At 48.7% G+C, this 23,127-nt stretch overlaps 1 protein-coding gene across 1 annotated transcript in view; it reads right to left on the bottom strand.

Moving 5' to 3' along the window:
- Positions 1 to 23,127, bottom strand: part of LOC142772248 (uncharacterized) — an 82,662-nt gene that overhangs the window by 31,995 nt on the left and 27,540 nt on the right. The window contains exons 2-3 of the mRNA XM_075874443.1: positions 19,413 to 19,789; positions 18,548 to 19,305 (exon numbers count right to left, since the gene is read on the bottom strand). Coding sequence (XP_075730558.1) covers positions 18,548 to 19,305; positions 19,413 to 19,789 — 1,135 coding nt within the window. The remainder of the gene's footprint in view (positions 1 to 18,547; positions 19,306 to 19,412; positions 19,790 to 23,127) is intronic.

Raw genomic sequence — 23,127 nt, 5'->3', positions numbered from 1 at the left:
CGCGACGACAATCGTCGAGAATGGACGCCCTGTTGCTGCTTCACGCTGCCGAACCGACGAAACGCGGTGGAGCTATGCCACTTCGGTGCACTTCAAAACGCTGCCAAATCATAAACGCCAGCATCGAATGACGGCCGACAACAGTGGTCCTGAGGACGAGTGGATGAAGAAGCTTTTTCTTGACGAAGAAACTACATAAACCTGAATGGACGCCTGACGGTCTCGCTGAAGCGGCACATCGCCTCTCGTCGCGAACGGCGCCATGCTGAATTTGCCATTGGTTCATCGTGACTCTTACGTCAAAGTAACGAGCGGCCGCAGTTGTACGCGCATAATACGAATGGAAAGTGGTACACTTTACTTTTTATTCCTAGATTGTCACCAGCTGTAGTGTGATAGGAGCGGATGGACGGACGGACGGACTGACGGACGGACTGACGGACGGACGGACGGAAGGACAGACAGACAGACAGACAGACAGACAGACAGACAGACAGACAGACAGACAGATGGACGGACGGATCGAGGCACGCATGCTTTTTCCTACTCATCATCATTCACTAGCTCCGCGGATATGCTGTGACTTTTTTTTATGGCTGGGCTTAAACATTTTCGCGTGGTGCTCCCACCTATATTTTTTATTCACTGCCTGTAGGAAAAGTCCCCGAGCGTTTCAACTGGAGCCTCGTGCCACGAGCCACCAAATATCGTCTTCCTTTCTCCTGCTGGCTGGCCACCACTCAAGTGGTGCTAAATCCGTAATATTAACAATATTTCCTTATCTATAAATTTTGAACTTTCATTGTATTTTAATGTTTTTGTCACCAACCACGCTATAATATGACAATGTTATTACTGATTAGGAACTAAATAAAGTCTTCCGTACCATATATCGTACAATAAAACGCCTGCTTCTTCGTCTTCCCTCGTGTTGCGTGGGAAGCCTTGATGCTGGAGAACGATAATGGCGAACCGCAAGTCTCCTGCGTCCCTCTATCGTCTCTGCGTTGTCTACGTGTCCGAAAACATCCACTCTCTCTGCCCGGCGAACGAGGACATATTCCCCAGTGCCTTCCCACTCGGCGTGAGTAAGGACTTAATGGTGCAGTCTCTGAAGCAGCAAAATTTTACTTCTTTGTACCACCTGCTCAAGCACCGCTTGAGTCGCGATGGGCTCCGCTACATTGAGTACCGCCTCCCCGTGGCCATTCTGTCACGGCTTCCAAGACTTGTGCGTGAGAACCTAGGATATTTCGAACACCTAGTCGAGCTCTCCCTGGACGGCGTTGTGAACGAGGACAACAGAAGAATGGTAGAGATGCTCTGCCAACAAGCCCGCCTGCTGTTGGTCACGCAACGTCCGCGCAACGTACCAGACCGCCCTCAGGTACAAGTCGCCGAGAACTGTAACCATCTCTGCAAGTTGTCGCTCTCCTTTCCACCGGTCGCAGATGGAGGGCTGTACCAGCTGATGACCCGCCAGCGTTTGCTCGAGAGCGAGACGTGCATGGTTCGTCGCATCACCGTGTGGTCGCCATTCGGCCTTCTTCGTGGGCTGCCTCGCGAGCAGAGGGGGACAGTTTCATTTCTACCCAAGCTTGCTTCCTTTTCCTGAGGACTGCCAACTGAACTTTACCGACCACACGCCGTGCAGCGTACGCCGAATGCTGCAGTCATCCACAGCCCTGCTGCCCATCTGCAGTGCCAGCAACTTCCATCGGCAAAATCGCACCAGCCTCGTCTTGACAGGCCAAGAAAGCATCCTGCCGTCAGGCCTAGAGTTCAAAGACCACGCTCTGGGCGTCTCTTCAACCACTTTGAAAGTATTCTCCCTAGAGCAAACTGAGCCTAGCCTTGAAGTCGTTGGAATCGGGCTAAACACCCTGGCTTTGTGCATGTTTAACCTGTACGCTGCTGCCGTCGGCAAGGAGTGCCCGGTTTTAATATGATATGATAGCGGACTCCAATTCGGCGTAGCTTCATGTGTTTAGTTTTTCATATTTCAGTATAAATAAAAAAAATACTGCTTGATATAGGATGTTAATTCAGAAGGACAAGGAGAATGTGAACGCAGATGCGGAGATCGTCCTGTTAAATTTAGAATTATAGGGCATAATTGAAGAATCAGACATAATTACAAAAAAGGGTTAATGGGGATTTCGCGCTAAATGTGAGGTAGACGCATTAGTGTTACGTCAATGGCAATACCAATCAATCGTCCTTCTATTTCAGAATCGAATAACTACGTAAATAACCCGCCAATCGACATATCATTTGAAAAAGAGCTTGACGAAGTGAAACGAAAAATGCAATTAAGTAATTAATGACACAAAAATCAATGGGCATTTCTGTCATTTTAAAACGATTGCGTTAAAAAGACCCTTTCGCAGAAATAGCGGTGTCGGCGTCGTCGATTGTGAGCGAGAAATCATCGCCCTGAATAAAGTACCATACCGATTGAAACTTCGCCGCTCCTGTCTCGGTTACTGTTGGGATTTCTGAAATCACTAGGATCTCTCTCTCTCTCTCTCTCTCTCTCTCTCTCTCTCTCTCTCTCTCTCTCTCTCTCTCTCTCTCTCTCTCTCTCTCTCTCTCTTCTCTCTCTCTCTCACACACACACACACACGCACACACACACACACACACACACACACACACACACACACACACACACACACACACACACACACACACACACACACACACTTCGACTGCTTTGCTCGTTCCGTGAGACGCGAAATGCAGTTTCTCGAGGATTGGCGTGAGCCTCCGCTGCTGCCACGTCATGTGTGAACCCGAGGGGAGTGATGGTCTCGGCGAAACTGGCCGACCAGTCGATGCCACCGCAGCCGCGACCGGCGGGCAGCGGCGGGCAGTTCAAGCTAGATCGAAGCTGGCCGGCCGGGACTGCACCTCTGGCGCAACCGTGGTGGTTCGAAGGGTACGCCAGTGTGCATCTTCCTGCATCGCCCGCTGGCCCCAACTCTCTCGCTCTCTCTCCGTCGTCTTTATTATTTTTTTTTGTTTAAATGTCTTTCCTGTACGTTCCTTCCTGAAGAGTCCTCGGCCGTTTCGGTCGTGCGGACGAGCGCTTGCACTTCGCTCGCCCACCTTTCCCCTTCGACACGATAATCGATGTTGATCTCGGGGGACACGGTCCGTATACTTCTGTTCCACGCTTGTCCACGCGGAGCGTACCCTGGCACACCCATTGCCTCCTTCTTCTTTTGTTGAACAGTTGTGTCCTGGCATACCGCTAGTCTCAGATTTCAGCGCTGTGCGTGATGTTGTAGAGGCGAAGTATGCAGGTGAAACTCCAGTGACATTTTTTTTTTTTGTTGTTGTTATTCGAGCATGTCCATTACTCCGCCCGTCGGCAGGGTTCACCGCATAGCTTAAATGCGTGCGGGAAAGACAGACACGCAAGCGTGAGATGGCCGCTGTGCCGGACCGTCGATAACAGGGACGGTTCTGGCAGCGCGATTTTTTTTTTCACGTTTGTTTTTGGAATTAGAAACGCGGTCGAGTGCGAAAAACAGATGAGCGCGCACTGTGTACGTTTCGGTTATCCTGGACACTCGGGAAGGTTCGGAAAAATTGGTTCGTGCGATCGATCGTGCCAGACTGCTCTGTGGCAATCGGAGACGCACAGCCCACTTCTTGATCTTTAATAGACCCGATTTTTATATACTGTGTGTAATCTTTATTATTGTTCCATTTTAGAGCAATGTGTCATTAATAAACATACCTTATGGGCACGTTATGTGTAAGTACATGTGAAAGTCGCCTGCGTGAACTATCTGTGGAAGTTCGTGGTACTACGTTGTGTGCTGTGGATCACACCTTCAGACTTGGCGCATTATTTATACTTGACTTATCGTGTGCCCGCATTATGCATCTGATCCTTTTTGTGTGTTGCCCCTCTTACTATTCGTTCTAGTTATTCTTGTATTCGTGTCTTTCTTGAATAATACCAACATGTTGCACAGATGAAATAATATCTGCTGCTGTTACTCCCAAAACCTGCATGTGATTACGAGGTACGCACTTTCATATCATCATCATCATCATCATCATCATCCTGACTACGTCCACTGCAGGACAAAGGCCTCTCCCATGCTCCGCCAGTTAAGTCGGTCCTGTGCTTGCTTCTGCCAATTTCTACCCGCAAACGTCTTAATCTCATCTGCCCACCTAACCTTCTGTCTCCCCCTAACCTGCTTCTCTTCTCTGGGAATCCAGTTAGTTACCCTTAATGACCAGCGGTTATCCTGTCTACGCGCTACATGCCTGGCCCATGTCCATTTCCTCTTATTTATTTCAACTATGATATCCTTAACCCCCATTTGTCCCCTAATCCACTCTGCTCTCTTCTTGTCTCTTAAAGTTACACCTGCCATATTTCTTTCCATTGCTCGCTGCGTCGTCCTCAATTTAAGGTTTCTGTTCCGTAGCCAAGTACCGGTAAGATGCAGCTGTTATATACCTTCCTCTTGAGGGATAGTTGCAATCTACCTGTTGTAGTGGAGCATACGCACCAACGCGTATGCGCCTTCGGAAGACAACAAAAAGCCCGTGCTCTGCTGGCGCGAGAGTTTGTGCCGCCATTGCCAGACTGGCCGTACGCCCTGTGGTATAAGGCGTCGCTACCGACTACAGCGCTGTGCGGTGGCACGCGCTCGGTGGCCGCCACGGGGGAAGAAGGAGGAAGATGAAATAAACAAGATGTCTCCGTTTATGCTGTGCTATTCATTATGCACGATGTAACATATTTTGGCGACGAGGATTCACCAGCCCATGTGCTACCGGCCTGAACCTCATCTGTGCCCTCGTTTATTGCCTACCATCTTCTACGATGAGTATTTCGGGGCTACAGCCGCCACCTCCGTTCCTGTCGTCACCTGGACACCCGGACATTCCATGGGAGCAATGGATCCAGGCTTTCAAGAATTACATGGTTGCTTCGGGCGCCTTCGACCTACCTGCCATTCGTCGGAAGGCGATCCTGCTCAACTGCTTGGGCTTGGAAGGACAACGTATCTTCCAGACTCTGACGACTACTGACGACCCGTGCCTCGTGCCTGCGAGCGCTGCGGCAGGTACACTGACGTCCCCTAGTCCTGATGTGTTCGACCGCGCCATCGCGACGCTGGAAGGTCACTTCAAAACCACGTTGAACGTCACTGCAGCGCGTCACCGTTTCCGTCAACGTACGCAGGCCCCAGGTGAGACTGCGGCTGATTACGTCACCGCGCTGAGAAGTCTTGTAGGAGCATGCAATTTCGGTGATCTAACGGACGACATGATACGCGACCAGCTCATAGAGAAAACCACAAGTGGATACTTACGTGAACGCCTTCTGCTGGAAGAGTCTCTCACGCTTTCTAAGGCTCTTACCATTGCCAAACAGCATGATCAAGCGACTAATGAAGCAAGAGAACTTGCACAAAATGACTTGCAAGTTCATCGTGTAAAAGATACTTCAAATCACAGAGAACGGCATTGTAGCACATGTACTTGCTATAACATGCACGGTCAAAGTCGCATATCTCCGAAAGAGCAAGTATGTTATCGTTGTGGTTCTACGGCACACCTTGCAAATAGCTCTCTGTGCAAGGCCAAAGCACATAGGTGTCGACAATGTGAGAAAATTGGCCATCTTGAAAAGGTGTGCAAGTCATTGCGGAAGTTTGAGAAGAATGTTCAGCATGTAGCGGAAGGTAACGATACAGCTGATCCAGACGACCATTTAAGTGTTTGTCAGATCTGGAGCCGTAAGAAGGGAATTTACGCAGCGTTGGAAATAGAAGGAATTTCTGTACCATTTTTGATCGATACAGGATCATCGGTTTCGATCCTGGCCGAAGAACTTTACCAACGCTATTTTTCTAAAGCGTATCCACTGAAGTCTACATCCGTCCAGCTTCTCGATTATTCAAAGGCAGCAATTCCTATACAAGGATGCTTCATTGCTACTGCCTCATTTCACGGCCGATGCACTTCTGTTCTACTATACGTTGTGCCTGGGGGAACGACCATTCTGGGATTAGACGGCATCGCTGCTCTGGATATGAAGATCCAAGGGTCACCGCTCAGGTGTCTTCTAATGACGCAAGAAACTCCGGTGCTACCTCCAGAATTACGTTCTGAGTTTGAGCACCTATTTGCAAAAGAGCTGGGAACTGTGAGAGGTTTCACTCACAAGGTCAGAGTTCGCGCGTCTGTACAACCGGTGGCCAGCAAACTGAGACGACTGCCACTTGTCATTCGCGAGCAAGTCTCGGCAGAAGTTCAGAAATTAGAAGCTCAGGGCATCATTGAGCGTGTCGACTCTTCTGAGTGGGTCTCCCCTATTGTCGTAGCCAGAAAAAAAGACGGCTCGATTCGCATGTGTGTTGACTTACGGGAGCCAAACAAAGCTGTGGTAGTAGACAGTTTTCCTTTGCCACAAACTGAGGAGCTCCTGAACAGCCTGGCTGGGGCACAGCGTTTCTCGAAGCTAGACTTAGCTTCTGCATATCACCAGTTACCGCTCAGTTTAGAGAGCCGTGACCTTACCACGTTCATCACTCACGATGGACTATTTCGCTTCAAGAGGGTTTGCTTCGGACTGGCGTCGGCGCCATCAGCGTTCCAGAAAATGATGCACATGATCTTGAAAGGGTGCAAATGTGTCCTATTTTACATTGATGACATCATCGTGTATGGGCGATCCCGAGAGGACCATTTGGGAAACTTGCGCGCTGTATTGCAACGTCTTTCTGATGCTGGCCTCCGGCTCAACAACAAGTGTGTCTTTGACGTGGCAGAGTTGACTTTTCTAGGTCACGTTGTGAGCGCCAAAGGATTATTTCCGTTGATGTCATCCATTGAGGCGATAACAAAGGCACCATCACCTACAAATATTAACGAACTCCGCTCGCTACTGGGGCTTGCAGGCTTCTATTCCAAGTTCATTCCTCATTTTTCGGATGTTGTCGAGCCAATGCGCGCCTTGCTACGAGGACAAGCCTCTTTCGTTTGGAGTGCGGCAGCACAGAGCAGTTTGGAGCGCCTGAAATCTCTGCTCACATCTTGCGAAGTGCTTCATCTTTTCGATCCTCACTTGCCTGTGTTCGTTACAACTGATGCTTCAGGATATGGATTAGGTGCAGTACTTCAGCAAGACAACGGGACCTCACTGCAAACTGTCGCATTCGCCTCCCGCACACTTCAACCGCATGAGCGGAAATACTCAGTCGGCGAACGTGAGGCCCTTGCCTGTGTTTGGGCTTGCGAACACTGGCACGTTTATCTATGGGGACGACCTTTCATCTTACGAACGGATCACGCAGCGCTGGTTACGCTTCTTTCGACGAAAGGCACCGGTCACCGACCATTAAGGATTGCGCGCTGGTCCTCACGGTTGCTCTGCTACAACTATACCGTCGAATACAGGAAAGGTAGCGAAAACGTCGTGGCTGACGCTCTCTCCAGGCTACCCGTCCAGAGTTTAATCCGCGATGCACCAGAAGAGGAATTTATCTGTTTGTTGTCTCCCGTAGTTACCATGCCAGAACTTCAAGAAGCAAGTGCCAATGATCAGATTATCTGTGAAGTTAAGCACTTCACGACTACTTCTTGGCCTGACAAGAAATCACTGTCAAAAGAATTGCTACCTTACTTTTACGTGAAGGCTGAACTCTCTGTTGTAAGTGATATCCTATGCCGGGGTGACAGGATTGTCGTGCCTGCAACGTTGACACGCCGCCTTATGGATCTGGCCCACGAGTCACATCCAGGCATTAGTCGTACCAAAGCTCGCCTGAGAGAGTCCTATTGGTGGCCATGCATGGATAGTCACATTGAAGAACTGGTGCGCACATGCGTGATTTGCCAGTCTTGTGACAAGTCCGCACGTACCTTTCCAGCGCCACTGCAACCTGTTCCTCTTCCTGACGCGGCGTGGGAAAAAATTGCCATCGACATTGTGGGACCTTTCACGCAAGCTTCGGCCGACTGCCGTTTTGCGATTACTGTTATTGACTATTATAGCAAGTGGCCTGAAGTGGCGTTCGTGCGAGATGCGACCACGTCTACAGTGAAGAAGTTTTTACTTGAACTTTTTGCGCGAGAAGGCTACCCACGTAGTATTGTATCCGATCATGGACCACAGTTCTCTTCAGCAAGCTTTGACGAGTTTCTCACGGAGCGTGGAATAACGCACTACAACTCTTCCGTGTATTACCCACAAGCTAACGGCTTGGTGGAGAGATTCAATAGGGTGCTGAAGTCGTACATTCAACTAGCCCTGCTTGAACGTCGTGACGTACGAACAGCCATGCTTGATTACCTGCAAGTATATCGCTGTACGCCTCACGCGACTACTGGTGCGACACCCGCTGTTCTTCTTCATCGACGCCAACCTCGCACCAGACTTGACATATTGGGATTGCCCGACAGATGCTTCAGCACGGACCCGTCAAGGGCGATTGAACAGCTACGAGAGCATGTCAAAAAGAAGCAAATGATCTCGAAGAGCTACACCGATGAAAAACGTGGAGCCAAGGAACCCAGTTTCGTCGTTGGTGATTACGTGCGCGTTAAGACAACTGCAGCTCACGGTAAGCTGTCTTCACAATTTTCCGCGCCCAAGAAGATCATTGGAAAACGGGGACCGGCCTCGTACCTTTTGGACGATGGGCGTGTGTGGAACGCATCTAAGTTAATCGCAGTTCACTCCGGAGCGGTCAACAAAATGAAATCGGGCACCCCTGCTGTTATGAACTGGACACCTGCATTTAATCGGTCTTCTCATGCATTACAGCCTGAAACCGCTGCCCTTATGAACTGGTCCCCTGCATCTGATCGGTCATCTAGTGCGCCCCAATGGGACACATCAAGAGCGGATGGTCATGAAAGGGCAGACCCCGTATCATCTCCACCAGACGGCACGCAAGCTTTGACCAGTCCAGGATTTAATGCGCCTGCAAGGAAAAGCAAGCGTAAAAAGAAGACCCCAAAGAAATTGAAGGACTTCGTTAGGAAGTAGACAAAAACAGTTTTGTGTGTTTCTACCATTTATTTTTATTTTATTTTATTTTTTTTTTTTTTTTTGCAAGAGGGGATATGTGGTATAAGGCGTCGCTACCGACTACAGCGCTGTGCGGTGGCACGCGCTCGGTGGCCGCCACGGGGGAAGAAGGAGGAAGATGAAATAAACAAGATGTCTCCGTTTATGCTGTGCTATTCATTATGCACGATGTAACACGCCCACTTTCCGTTGCGACCTCGTTGCGACTTCTCGGCTCGAATAAACGTCATCACATTTGGTGGAGGCTGCTGAGATCCCCTAGAAGACCTGGAGCTCCGCTCTCGCAAGTTGCCTGAAAGACTACCGCCAAACATGACTGACGCAGTCACCAACCAGCCCGTCCCAGCCCAGCCAGCACCATCGGCTGCCCCGTCTACCTGCCCCGGCGCTACTCGCCAGCGGGACCCACCAATCTTCAGCGGAAGTGGTGAGCAAGACGTCGAAGACTGGCTGTCCTTGTACGAACGCGTAAGCGTCAGCAACAAGTGGGACGACGACTCCAAACTCGCTTACGTTATCTTTTACTTGGCAGACGTAGCTAAGCTTTGGTTTACCAACCGCGAAACCGCCATCGCCAACTGGTCCTCCTTTAAGACCCTCGTAACAGAAGCGTTCGGCCGACCAGAGGTCCGCAAGCTCCGCGCTGACCAGCGTCTGCGCCACAGAGCCCAGCAGCCTGGCGAAACGTTTACGAGTTACATTGAGGATGTGCTCGACCTCTGCAAGCGTGTTAACCCATCTATGCCCGAAGAAGAGAAAATTCGGCAGATTCTCAAGGGTATTGAGGATGGCGCATTCCAGATGTTGCTAGCGAAAAGCCCGACCTCGGTGGCGATCCTCGTAAGCCTGTGCCAGAGCTTCGATGAATTACGCCGTCAGCGTTCCATCGCCCGACAGGGTGTCTCACCACCAGATTCAATCTCGGCTGTCGCACTCGCAAATGTCAACGTTCGCCAAGAAAGTCTGTCCAACCACATCAAAGACTTCATCAGGGAGGAAGTCGCCCGACAGCTTTCCCTGCTGCCGCATAGCGACGCGCCCACCGCAAGTCTGCCTTCGACACTGCAGCAGGCCATACGCACTGAAATTTGCGATGTCCTACCTACAGTGCAGGCCCCTTACGCATGCACTTCAGCAGCATCTAATCGCTCAGCTGTCAGCTACGCACCACCTGCACCATCTTCACCTCTCAGCTACGCCGCTGTGGTTGCGCGACCCCCACCGCATCCAGTATCCTTATCGGCTCCACCTCCTCCGGCAGCGCCTCCGGTTTACAGGCCCTCACCTCGCTTTTTCCGTCCATCTAATGAGTGGCGCACCCATGACAACCGTCCTATCTGCTTCGCGTGTGGCATCGCTGGACACATTGCACGCTACTGCCGCCGCCGTCCCACACCTGCGTACGCCTCCTTTGGAACTCCTACCTATGCGTCGCAGCAGGCCACTACGTCTGCATACGAACAGAGGCACTCTGACTCGGATCGTCGCCCATCGACCTCTCGTTTCCCATCTCCTCGTCGTCGATCGCCATCTCCTATGCGTCGTAGACCACCTCCTGAGGAGGGAAACTAATCAGTGCAGTTCCAGAGGCAAGAACTGCAGCTTCTGCGCAATTATCAAGGCCTCCATTTTCGCCGCGAAATGTTGTTGATGTCAATGTTGAGGGAGTCGCCACACAAGCGTTAATTGATACTGGGGCCGCCGTTTCTGTGATGAACGCAAAATTTTGTCGCAAACTGAAGAAAGTGACCACATCTCTCTGTGGCATCGTGCTGTCCACGGCTAGCGCGCAACGCATACAGCCCTCGTCTGTGTGTACGGCGCGCGTCGTCATCCAAGACGTTTTGTACATCGTCCAATTTTTTGTACTACCATCTTGCTCTTATGACCTCATCCTGGGTTGGGATTTCTTATCAGGTCATGAAGCTATCATCGATTGTTGCCGTGCGGAAGTGTCCCTAGTGCCAAGTTGTGAATTTCCACCACCCGACCATTCACCACTGCTCTCCAAACTCATCGCTGACGACGACATCACCTTGCCTCCGGAAGCTTCAGTCCCTATTAGCCTTTCATGTGTGGCGCAACCTGACGCCACGGTGGTGTTTACGCCATCCCCTGTTTTTACTGAACGCAAGGGCATCGTGCTCCCATTTGCCGTTCTTACGATTGCGTCTGGTTTAACCGTAATGCTGGTTACCAACCACTGCAACTACCCCGTTGGCTTGCTTCGTGGTGAAACGTTAGGATATGTGCAACCTGTCGACCATATCAATGATATTATTCTTCCCGACGAAGCGCCATGTCAGATTACCGCAATCACTCAGGCGTCTGAGCCATCAAGCTCACCAGCCTTCGACAATGCTATTGACGCAGACCTTCCCCCCTCGCATCGCAGCCAACTTGTTGCTCTCCTTAACAAGTTTCGCTCTTCTTTCGACTTTCAGAAACCTGCTTTGGGTCGCACCACGACTGTCACTCATACTATTGACACCGGCTCACATTCGCCTCTGCGACAGCGTCCTTACCGCGTTTCTGCCGAAGAGCGCCGCGTCATTACGGAGCAAGTAGATGACATGCTTAAACGTGGAGTCATACAGCCTTCTCAAAGCGCTTGGTCGTCACCCGTGGTTCTGGTAAAGAAAAAAGATGGCACCGTTCGATTTTGCGTGGACTATCGCCGCTTAAACAAGATTACAAAGAAAGACGTCTACCCGCTACCACGAATAGACGATGCTCTTGACTGTTTACAAGGCGCCGAGTACTTCACATCCTTGGATCTGCGTTCTGGGTATTGGCAGGTGCCAATGGCTGAATGTGATCGCCCTAAAACCGCCTTTGTAACGCCGGATGGCCTGTATGAGTTCAAAGTCATGCCATTTGGGCTCTGCAACGCGCCTGCGACGTTTGAACGCATGATAGATACCATATTGCGGGCCCACAAGTGGAAAACTTGCTTGTGTTACCTAGATGACATCGTAGTCTTTTCAGCTGATTTCCCGACACATCTTCGTCGTCTCCACGAGATTCTGACGTGTCTAGCTTCTGCAGGCCTACAACTTAACACCAAGAAGTGCCACTTCGCAGCCCGAAAACTAACCATCTTGGGACACGTCATCACAAAAGACGGTGTTCTTCCGGACCCCGATAAGCTTCGAGCTGTCGCTGACTTTCCAATGCCCACATCACTGAAAGCCCTAAGAAGTTTCCTTGGTCTTTGCTCTTACTTTCGTCGCTTCGTGCGCAACTTCGCGACCATCATTGCACCTCTGACTAGTCTGCTTTCCAACAGCAAAGGTATATCTGCATGGTCACCTGCATGTGACGACGCATTTCACCAGCTGCGCCGCCTGCTGACCTCGCCACCTATTCTTCGCCACTACGACCCCACTGCTGCCACAGAAGTTCACACTGATGCAAGCGGCGTTGGTCTTGGCGCAGTTTTGGCACAACGGAAAGGCACTCAAACCGAATACGTAGTCGCTTATGCAAGTCGCGCTCTTAAGAAGGCTGAATTGAATTACTCCGTGACAGAGAAGGAGTGTTTGGCCATAATCTGGGCGCTTACGAAGTTTCGCCCGTACCTTTACGGCCGTCCTTTCGACGTGGTCACAGACCACCACGCTCTATGTTGGCTGTCCTCCTTGAAAGACCCGTCCGGACGTCTGGGCCGTTGGGCACTTCGATTGCAGGAATACGACATCCGTGTCGTATATCGTTCCGGCCGCAAGCATGCGGACGCCGATGCACTTTCCCGATCGCCATTAACACCAGATGTGGCTTCTCTGTCACCCCCTTTTACCACCTTGTCACCACTCGAAAGCACTGACATGCTTTCGGAGCAGCGTAAAGACCCATACCTTGCCTTGTTAGTCGACTACCTTACCGATCCGTCTTCTGTCCCTTCCACGAGAGCGCTGCGCCGGCAAGCAGCCCACTTTGCCTTACGTGACAACATTCTGTACCGCCGCAACTACACGCCTGGTGGTCGGAAGTGGCTCCTTGCTGTCCCAACTCATATGCGCTCTGACATCTGCATGAATTTCCATGCAGATCCCCAAAGTGCTCACGCAGGTGTCCTGAAAACCTACGAAAGGCTGCGCCAACGCTATTACTGGCGAGGAATGTATCGTTTTGTGCACAAATACGTTCAGTCTTGCACCACTTGCCAACAGAACAAAACACCTCCGCGGCGCCTTACTGGCATGTTACAGCCGCTCCCGTGCCCGGCTCGCCCATTCGACCGCGTGGGTATAGACCTCTATGGCCCCCTCCCATATAGCAGCTCTGGAAACCGGTGGATTATTGTCGGAGTCGACCATCTGACACGCTACGCTGAGACTGCAGCTCTACCGGCAGCGACCGCCCACGAAGTTGCACTCTTCATTCTCCGCAGCTTCATTCTACGCCATGGTGCTCCGCGGGAATTACTCAGTGATAGGGGTCGAGTGTTCCTGTCGGAGGTCATCCAAGCTATCCTCGCTGAATGCAACATTATCCACCGTAAATCTACCGCATACCATCCACAGACAAATGGTCTTACTGAGCGGTTCAACCGCACACTTGGCGACATGCTGAGGATGTACACCGCCTCCGACCACACTAACTGGGACGCTGTATTGCCCTTTGTTACCTTCGCTTATAACACCGCGACGCAAGCGACTACCGGTTTTTCCCCGTTCTTTCTATTGTACGGCCGCGAACCTTCCCACCCACTCGACACTATACTACCGTACCGCCCTGATGCATCTGAGTGCTCCCCGCTTTCGGAAGTAGCCAGATACGCTGAAGACTGCCGTCAGTTGGCTCGGTCTCTGACAAGTGAGGCTCAAGGTCTACAAAAGACTCGACACGACGACGCTCACCGCATAGCTCCTACATTTCGTGCTGGCTCCCTTGTGTGGCTTTGGGTGCCCCCGCACGTTCCTGGCCTGTCTTCTAAACTTCTGGCCCGGTACCATGGTCCGTACCGTGTCATTGACGCGACCTCCCCGGTGAATTACATCATCGAGCCGTTGACACAATCACCAGATTTGCGCCGTCGAGGACGCGAGACCGTACACGTCGACCGTCTCAAGCCCTACTACGACCCCCTCATTGTGCCTACTCCCTGAGTCGCCAGGATGGCTACCCTTCACCCCGGGGGTATTGTAGTGGAGCATACGCACCAACGCGTATGCGCCTTCGGAAGACAACAAAAAGCCCGTGCTCTGCTGGCGCGAGAGTTTGTGCCGCCATTGCCAGACTGGCCGTACGCCCACTTTCCGTTGCGACCTCGTTGCGACTTCTCGGCTCGAATAAACGTCATCACACTGTCATAATTTGAAATTTGAGAGTGCTTGCCGAATGTGCTCCACCCCATTCTTATTCTCCTACTTACTTCAATCTCGTGGTTCGGCTCTGCGGTTATTACCTGCCCTAAGTAGAAAATACCTTCAGGGTTAAAACTTACCGCACATTTTGTTTGGACTGCCCAACTCGGGGTGGTGGTATTCAGGCACGGAGGAAGGAAAGATAGGAAAGGGCATGCCCAGCCAGCGCGCTACGTGAAAAGTGTGGAGGAAGCATGAAGGAAGAAAAAAAAAACATAAAGGAGAGGCCCTGACGTCACTCGTGGTGAAGCCGAATGTCGGCCGTATTAAGTGAGCAAATTTTCCTCTTTTGTTTACATCCGAATGTGAAGCAGAAGGTGCGACTCTCTATCCGGCTCGAAAAGCATGTGGGCTGCGCAGCATGCGTGTCGTGACGATCCGAAATGAGTGGAACGGCGCTTCCATCAGTTTCCCGATGGTGCACAGGGTTGCTAGAAGTGTTGAATGGCGTGACCGCGCCTCGCCGCCTGATCCCTTCCGCGTTGCCCGTGGCGGCGGCGCTGCAGTCGAGTAGTACTGAAGAGCCGCACGCTGCGTGCAGGAACTGCTATGCGCTTCGGCTCCTCCGTCGCGCTTTCTTGATGCGGATTTCTTCGTACCTGCCCGTAATTCATGTCTAGAACACGATATTATAGCCCTAGAAGTATGACACACCAATCTACTGAATTTGAGCTCCAAAAAAGCCCTTGTGAGAGTCGAAAATTATTTAAAAAGCGCCTGTCTTATTATGATTTCTTCTGTCTTAACTCTTTATTCGTTGGTTAGGCGTCTATATTATTCAGAATAACTGAGCCGATTTATTGGAAGTTAGCTGTGCTCAGAAAGCTGCGAGATTAAAAAACAAATACCGTGTCAAACGCACGCAATATCAGGAAGCTATAAGCAAAAAGAGGAGAGGAAGGGAATTTGAACCTCCTGCACTGCGAAGTGTTTTCGTAATTTCACTTTTGAGGGTATACTTAAATATTTAAACGCATTCACAGCGACCACCGATTGCCAAAGTTAGTCGTTATGCTGCTTCCTCTCCCCCGTCAAAACAACAACAAAAAAATTCTGGCTAGCCTTGCGCCGAACGTTTACAGTTGGCGAAGGTGAAAATAGCGTGTCTCTGTACAAATGCGCACTGTAAATTTCACCTTTTCGACCATATGACGTCTTAAAGGTAGTTTAAGCCTGACGTAGTCTGACTAAAAATGCACCGCCTAAAAATTGAATATATTGTAATGGGGCGGTGACTTCTGACTTAAGTGCGTGTACTTGTGGATATTTATACGCTCATGTGTGTGTGTGTGTGTGTGTGTGTGTGTGTGTGTGTGTGTGTGTGTGTGTGTTTGTGTGTGTGTGTGTGTGTGTGTGTGTGTGTGTGTGTGTGTGTGTGTGTGTGTGTGTGTGTGTGTATTTACTGTGTACATTTAAAACTTAAATTTCTCAGAACAAGATGCAGCACTGCCTGCCTACACTTTCGACACTTACTAATAGCACTACGCTTATAATACAAAACATCGTCATAAGTTTGCTGGCTTGCAATGCCGTTACGCAAATAGGATATTTGGAAAGCAGCCTAATTTAAGCTGTCGATACAAAATGAGAACTGGTTGCAATGAATTTAGGCAGATTAACAGTAAGGCTACATATACAAATGACACTTTTTAATATGCTTGTGTGTTGTTTTTACTATGTTTACATTGTAATAAGCCTTTAAGAAAGCAATAATTATTATCTTCAGTCAAACTGGCATGATAAAACTAAGTCGTCACCGATATAAATGTTGTGACAACGTTACTTATACTCCGGTTTCTCGTGAAAAAATCGAGCTCATGTAGACTCATATGAGGAAGACTGTGCTCTGGATATCGTAGAGACTGCCGACAAAACGAGCGTATGATCTAATCGCAATTTTGAAACTTTTCCTCTCTTTGTAGTTCGCCAGTAGCCACTTATGATGTAACGCAGCTCAAAGTGCTGCTTGATTGAGAAGCTAGGTGGATCCGTGCGAATTCCGATTGACATTTTTTTTTTTTTGGTCGGCACAGGTTCTCGGAACAGCAAATGTAACGACGCGATTTCGGTGTGCCTGCATATTCACTCGTGCACCATGGCGCGTAGCAGGTGCGTCCACTGGTAAAGGCTCAGAAACGCATTAGACGCGATAAAAACAAGCAATTGTGCGCTTTCGTAGGCTATGGCGCACGCTCTACCAATGCAGACGCTCCTGAGATCTTCAGTCCCATAGGAAGACAGCGCCGCCGCTACTGTCACCCGCCGGAGAATCAACCGAGATGCGGCGCGGCCGCCTCGTTCATTCCACTGCCCCCCTCTAGTGCACTGTACTAGGGTAACTGTACCCTTACTGCACGCGCAATCCAGAAGCGGGCAAGAATTGGCATTGCACCCGCTTGCCAGCCTCTGCGGCAATACGCGGCGCCCCTCGTTCAACGACGAGATGTCGACGAGGCGCTGAGTAGTTTAAGACTTAAACTTCGTTAAAAAGCTCTTATCCCCCACACCGAACCACCAGAGCCATGCGGCGGCGTCTGGTCGGGAACAATACCTTAGTGAAAGGAAGGATACACAGACCACAGACATCCTAAAGAAGAAAAGGGAGAGGGAGGAGGAAGGGTGAAAAGGGGTGCGCGGGGGAGCCCACCTTATATTCTCATTTTTTCCCTCTTTCTCTCTCTCCTCCTCTGATTTAAGATTGTATAAAGCTGAGCACCAACAAGCTGTACCCTCAATGCTGATGAAAGCCAGACTCTGGCTGAAACGTCGAAATAAACCACGTTGTCACTGCTCACGAAGGATCCACTTGACTACTTGCAACGCTACGGCCAGTTAACCACCATGCCTATATATATATATATATATATATATATATATATATATATATATATATATATATATATATATATATATATATATATATATATATATATATATATATATATTGTGGGAGTAATAATTAAATGGGCCAGTTAGTCTTCGTGAAGGTATGGGATATGGCACAACGGGAGCGTTGTCAACAAGGATAAATATATTTATTTCCCAACAAAAAGATGCTTTGCCTAATCTCAGTATCAGCCGGAAAGCACAACATTCAAGTGAAAGAAGCCAGGATTAGTCGGCTCTTTATTATTGCACACAACACTGAAGGCGCGAACAAACAAAGGCAATGAATGGTATCTACTGCAGAATGCATAATGTATACTCATATGTGTAGCCTATTTAAACTGCGAGTCATGAGCAGCACTGCACTTGGGTTCCTTGCAGTCGCGGCGAATGCACTTTCCTGAAGATGGAATCTTGACACGCACAGACGCTGGCTGTGAGCTTCGTGCGAGCCTTCAGTCCGTGCTGATCACTTCTTCCAGGTCCGCAAACTTCCGTCGTGTTCATGTTGAGCACAATGATATGGCATTTCGACAATGTTGTTGAACTACATGTAGCGTAATCGTGGTTCAATGACTTGCTGTCCGTACTTGACTATACAAGGTCTGTCTACAATGTCATACGACTGCATCTGTAAAAAAATAATTTTTCGATCGTGTCAGTAAATATAACTTCAATTATTCAAACGGTTATCTTGGGTGGCGATACATCAATTACGACGCGCAAAGACTCCCTGAAAATCACCTGATGTGACCTCAGTCATTGATTCTGGAAGAGCCCGTTCACTGGTAGGAACAGTGTGAATACAGTAGGCTCGATCTCTGGCTTCTCATGAGCGTTGAGAATACGAAGTATGCAATGTTCACTTCCGTGCTGTATGAGGATGTTAACCCTGGTGTGAGCCGGCAGACTTTCCCCCTGTAACACTCAATAGAAACCAGAAAGGTCATCGCTACAGGGTCTCTGAGGGAGGTCACAGCAGCTGACTTGCCTTTGCATCGGGTTAATGCGTTGTGATCAGTGCATAAATCCCTCGTGAAAACGTTTTGAAGGTTTTAAATATAGCATCCTCCAACCGGATAAAAAAATCATTTTTATCAGACCCAGTCTTATCACTTTACGGGCAGACTCTGTGTCTGTCCCTTTGCGGGAGTAGTGATCCAATGGTTAAGCATGCTCAAGTTGAATTTGTTTCTAGTAGACTCCTCGGTCGTTTAACCAGCTCGTGGACTTTCTTGACGAGGAAACCACTTAAGCGCACGTTTTTCGGACCATCAGTGCCTTGCTGATCGCTGATTCCAACGCCGGAAATGACAAATCGGGAGGACTTGTTTACAAGTGCAGAGTTCCTGTCTAAAAGCGCGTATGTTTCGCGGTGTGTTCTCAACTGATTTGTTTTCAAGTGAACGCCGAGAGGATCCAGGTTGTAGGTCTTCTGCAAACCGCGCAGGACAGTGTCTACGTCACTGGGCGATATTTCCCGGAAACTGCCCACGCGGACGTGAGTGAGCGTCCGGTTTACCGCAAACAACTCCGAGAGGGACGTCGCCATCTCGGACGTCACCGAATCGGTCCCCATGAAGAACTTTCTGATGGAACAGTTCTCTTTCATGGCATCGATGATTCTGGCAAGAGGACGTTCGTTGTCATTCTTCATGCGCTTGTTGCCGAGTCTTTTTCGGAGAGTCCTCTTACGCTTCACTGGATCGACGCGGCGAGCCAGCTTGCCTGCGGCGTCCTCACGTGCGTCGACTGTGTCCTCACGTTCTTCGTCTGCGTCTTCATTTTCGTCCTCAGCACCTACACTTTCGACGTCTACATTTCCATACTTGTTTGCGTGGATGAAAAGTTCGCGAAGTTTTTTGTCACTGGCGACGGCATCCCAAAAATTCTGAAGAGCTCTCTCGTCGGCAATTGATCCCAAGCTGACGGACACCTTGGAGCGGCATGCTTCATTGCGGATGAGTGTGCCTAGCTCTGAGAGAAGCCGGTTGGACCACTTTATTTCGAGTCTTTTGAAATAATATAGTGGCGCCGTGACAACAGCCATGACACTTTATCCCTTTGCGCGGCACATGCGCTACTTATGTCCAGCAGCTCGAGGGTGGAGCTAGTCGCGAGCATCTCCGCGAATGTGATTAACATCTTGGGGGACAACTCCATCTCGGCCAAGGCGAACTTTTTGAGGGTGTGAATTCTTTCGATGGCTTTGATGATGCGGGCGGCACCTTCGTCACCTCCACATCTTTCCCAGATGACTATTTTTTGGAGCGAGTCGCCTTCGATGTACCTTGCAACTTCCTTTGCGAATCCGCTCCCGATGTTGTGGCAACGAAGTTCCAACGAGTCCAGTTTTGCAAACACCGCCGAGAGATCTATGCTCAAGCCCTCGCCTTGACAGTCTACCTCGTGGTACACGATCTGCAACTCAGAAGGCGGGTGAAGCTCGTCGAAAGCAATCCTGAAAGCGTTCAGAGATATATCGCTAATTGAAAGCATCCCCACCGATGGTCCTGTTTTCAACATCTGCCGGAGGACGGTGGCATCCTTTTCTGAAATCGTTTCATAATAAAGGTTCTCCCCGGATCTCAGGCAAGTTGGGTTGTGTTTCTTAAGGCGAGCTTCTTTACGCTCGACGTCATCTTGTCGCAGTCCTCTATGGAAGAGCTTCATCACGTCAAAGTTCATGGTGTCAAGTTCAGCGGTGCCTCCGTCCCTCGTATTAAGGTGCCGACCTCGCACTGATCACGCAGCAAGAGAAGCGAAGTTCTTAGAAGCTCTGAGAACGCTGGAATAGTGTGTAAACCATTTCAGCTTGCAATGGGCGTACATATTATCTTGCGATGATTATTCGCCTCGCGAAACGCTGTCACATACCGATTAATGGAAACACCAACGTGTCGTTTTTTTTTTTTTTTTTTTTTTGCAGCCGGGATGTTCTTCGGCTTGACTTCGTGGTTGCGAAGGCGAGTCTTCGAGGGGCCCCTCTTCCACGCGTTGGTTGATGCCTAAAAACAATGAATGAAAACAGTGATTTTATTTTATCAGGGATGGTATTTGAGTATAGAAAACTCATTGTGACAGATGAAAAATATTGTCACAAGACACGGCGTTCCCAGCCCTAGTCAACTGTTTCTCCCGTGTATTCGTGATCTCTGTAAAACTCTAGCAAAACAAAAAGCCAGGTAAGTAAATCCTGCATGGCGTTCAAGATACCTCCTACCAGCTGGCGCAAGAAGTTACCGTTATTACATTTTAGTCTACTTGAGATCCATGAATGACTTGATAACCCCGTACACAGCGAGTCTGCTGTTCCTTTCCCTAGGAATTCTAGATATAACATGTCGCGCCATCTCTCGGCGGCAGCCGGATCACCTCAGCGTAACTGAATGGGAAGCGCACGAAAAAAATTCATATCTCACGAACCAGACATGATATCAAAAAGACTCCCGGTTTATAATACTAAGCAACCACCATAACATTTGACGCCTAATTTCAATGTCGTGCGACTAAGAGCCTTCCTTCCCAGACAATCTGAACATTTTTCCACACAGCCTAAGGGAGCGGACCAAATTTTGACACACTTTGGCCTCTTTAAACATCGATTGCAAAGTTTAGAAAATAGATTTCAAAAACAACTCCCGGTTTTAGATTGGTCGATAAACGATCTTTCGATTAATATAATGCGTTATTTCGTAGCTTAAGCCATGTAGCTTCCTGGATCGTTTTTTGTAAACCTTCTAAACCCTTTTCATAAATTTAAAGCTGGCTTTCTTGCAATAAACCTCGGTATAACGGAGAAGCCAGTTAACAATTAGTAAATAGCGTGTTGCGCTGTTTGGTTACAGTTTGACGAGGAAAACGTGTCCATGTGCAACTAGGGCCTCATTTCCACTAACGGCAGTACCTGCCATTGAATGGCAGGTACTGCCGTTAGTTGGACGAATATGCAGTGCAGGGAAGCGAACTTGCGGAGTATAAAACGTGCTTAATCGTAGTTTTCAAGGCCCGCATTTGCATCGGTGTGTTTCAGAACTGCTCGGGGCGCTCACAATATTTTTCAATGCATGTACTTCGTCTTGCATTTCATTTTTCACGCATCACTCGTATAAAAAAAATCACGAGGTTCGAACTGCGATTTGTGCACCAGATAGAGGACTATGGATTGCTGCAGCGAAAAGAGAACACGTTGTGAGTAATATCATTCGGAACAACCATATCGCGCAAGAGTACCTTAAATGTGAAACATTCATTAATGAACTTAGGTAACTTTGGGCGTATCTGTCTTTCTATCTAGCCGCTTACGACTCTGTGCTCATCGGACCATATCGTTCATGGGGTTTATATCAAAACTGGTGGGGCATAACACAAATGTATGGCAATCATAAATGACAGGTCATTATAGAATCATGTCTTGTTTCTCATGAACAACATTGTTTATATGCCGCGCTCTCCTGACCATGTCGTTCATGAGGTTTATATCAAAACTGGTGGGGCACAACACGACTGTAGGACGATCATGAATGACAGGTCATATTAAAATCATGTCTTGTTTCTCATGAACAGCATTGTTTGTATGCCATGGTCATAGTGCAATAGTGGCCGTTTCATTAACTTGATATATACCAAAATCGATACGATGACGCAATTGCGTATGACTAGCATAAATGACAGATAGTAATGCGAAAATCGTGACATGCATGTCATGCAGCATGACATTATACCATACGCATGGTGCGTGTGTGGCCGTTTGGCTAGCTTTACATGTTCTCAGTTTGTAATTCTGTCACGTGATTGTGCAATGAATAATTTAGGAGCTAAGATGACAACCATAAAATCCATGGCATGTACAACATGATTTGCGTGCCCTTCTCACGGTGCGCAAACGACCATGTCGCTAGCTTGTACAACGAAATTGTTATTGCGTAATATGACGCTAAGACGAACGAAATTACATGTCTACACATGTAATTATGACATGCATGTTACGTATATATAGCTTACTGCTTCCAGGCTGCTTCACATTAGACCAGCTGAGTATGAGTTAGGGGATGAAAAGCAAAATACGTTATACTCGTTACTCAAACAGAAATGCAAAGCGTTACCACCCTGTGTTACTTGCAAAAAAAAGGTAGCGCATTACCGTTACAGTTACCAAAAAAAAAATAATGGACTGTTACCTCGGCCGTTATTCCGCGGTTGTAAGTTTTAAAATGTGTCTTTGGTGCAGGATATCAAATAACAAATTTTAAAATCTCAAATATATGTCTCACAAAAAACTTCTAAACTAAACGCGGAATATACGCGAAATGCTCATTTAATGAAAATTACTTGTACAAATGTACCGAAACTTAGCATTCTTCATGAGCTATCCGAAAGAAAGCATCATAAAACTCAAGAAATTTAGTGTAACTGTTTTTTTTTTCCTGTTCATAACAGCACATCTACTGGACATCGCACTGATATTGAGCACCAGGTGCCAGTACAGGCACCTGTACAGTACGAAGGCCTGCATTGGCGCCATCCTTTATTTACTGGCGGGGTGCTTGTACTACCAAAATATATGCACAAATTTTGTGGAAGTAAAGAAAAACTATAATGACATACACACAAAAAAATATCTGCGTAATTTTTTTTATTTCAACCTGTCTAGTCACCACGAAAGGGTATGAGCGTTCATGTGAAGGTGTTCAAGCTTCAGCCTGTGCTCAGGGGTCTTATAACCAACAACGTATAAATGCCATCAGAAAGACAAAAAATAAACCTGATTGATTGATTGATATGTGGGGTTTAACGTCC

The sequence above is a fragment of the Rhipicephalus microplus genome, chromosome 9, assembly GCF_043290135.1.
Source record: "Rhipicephalus microplus isolate Deutch F79 chromosome 9, USDA_Rmic, whole genome shotgun sequence".
NCBI classification, from domain to species: Eukaryota; Metazoa; Arthropoda; class Arachnida; order Ixodida; family Ixodidae; genus Rhipicephalus; species Rhipicephalus microplus.
Note: the sequence above shows the minus strand (reverse complement) of the source record. Positions and strands in the feature narration are given on the sequence as shown.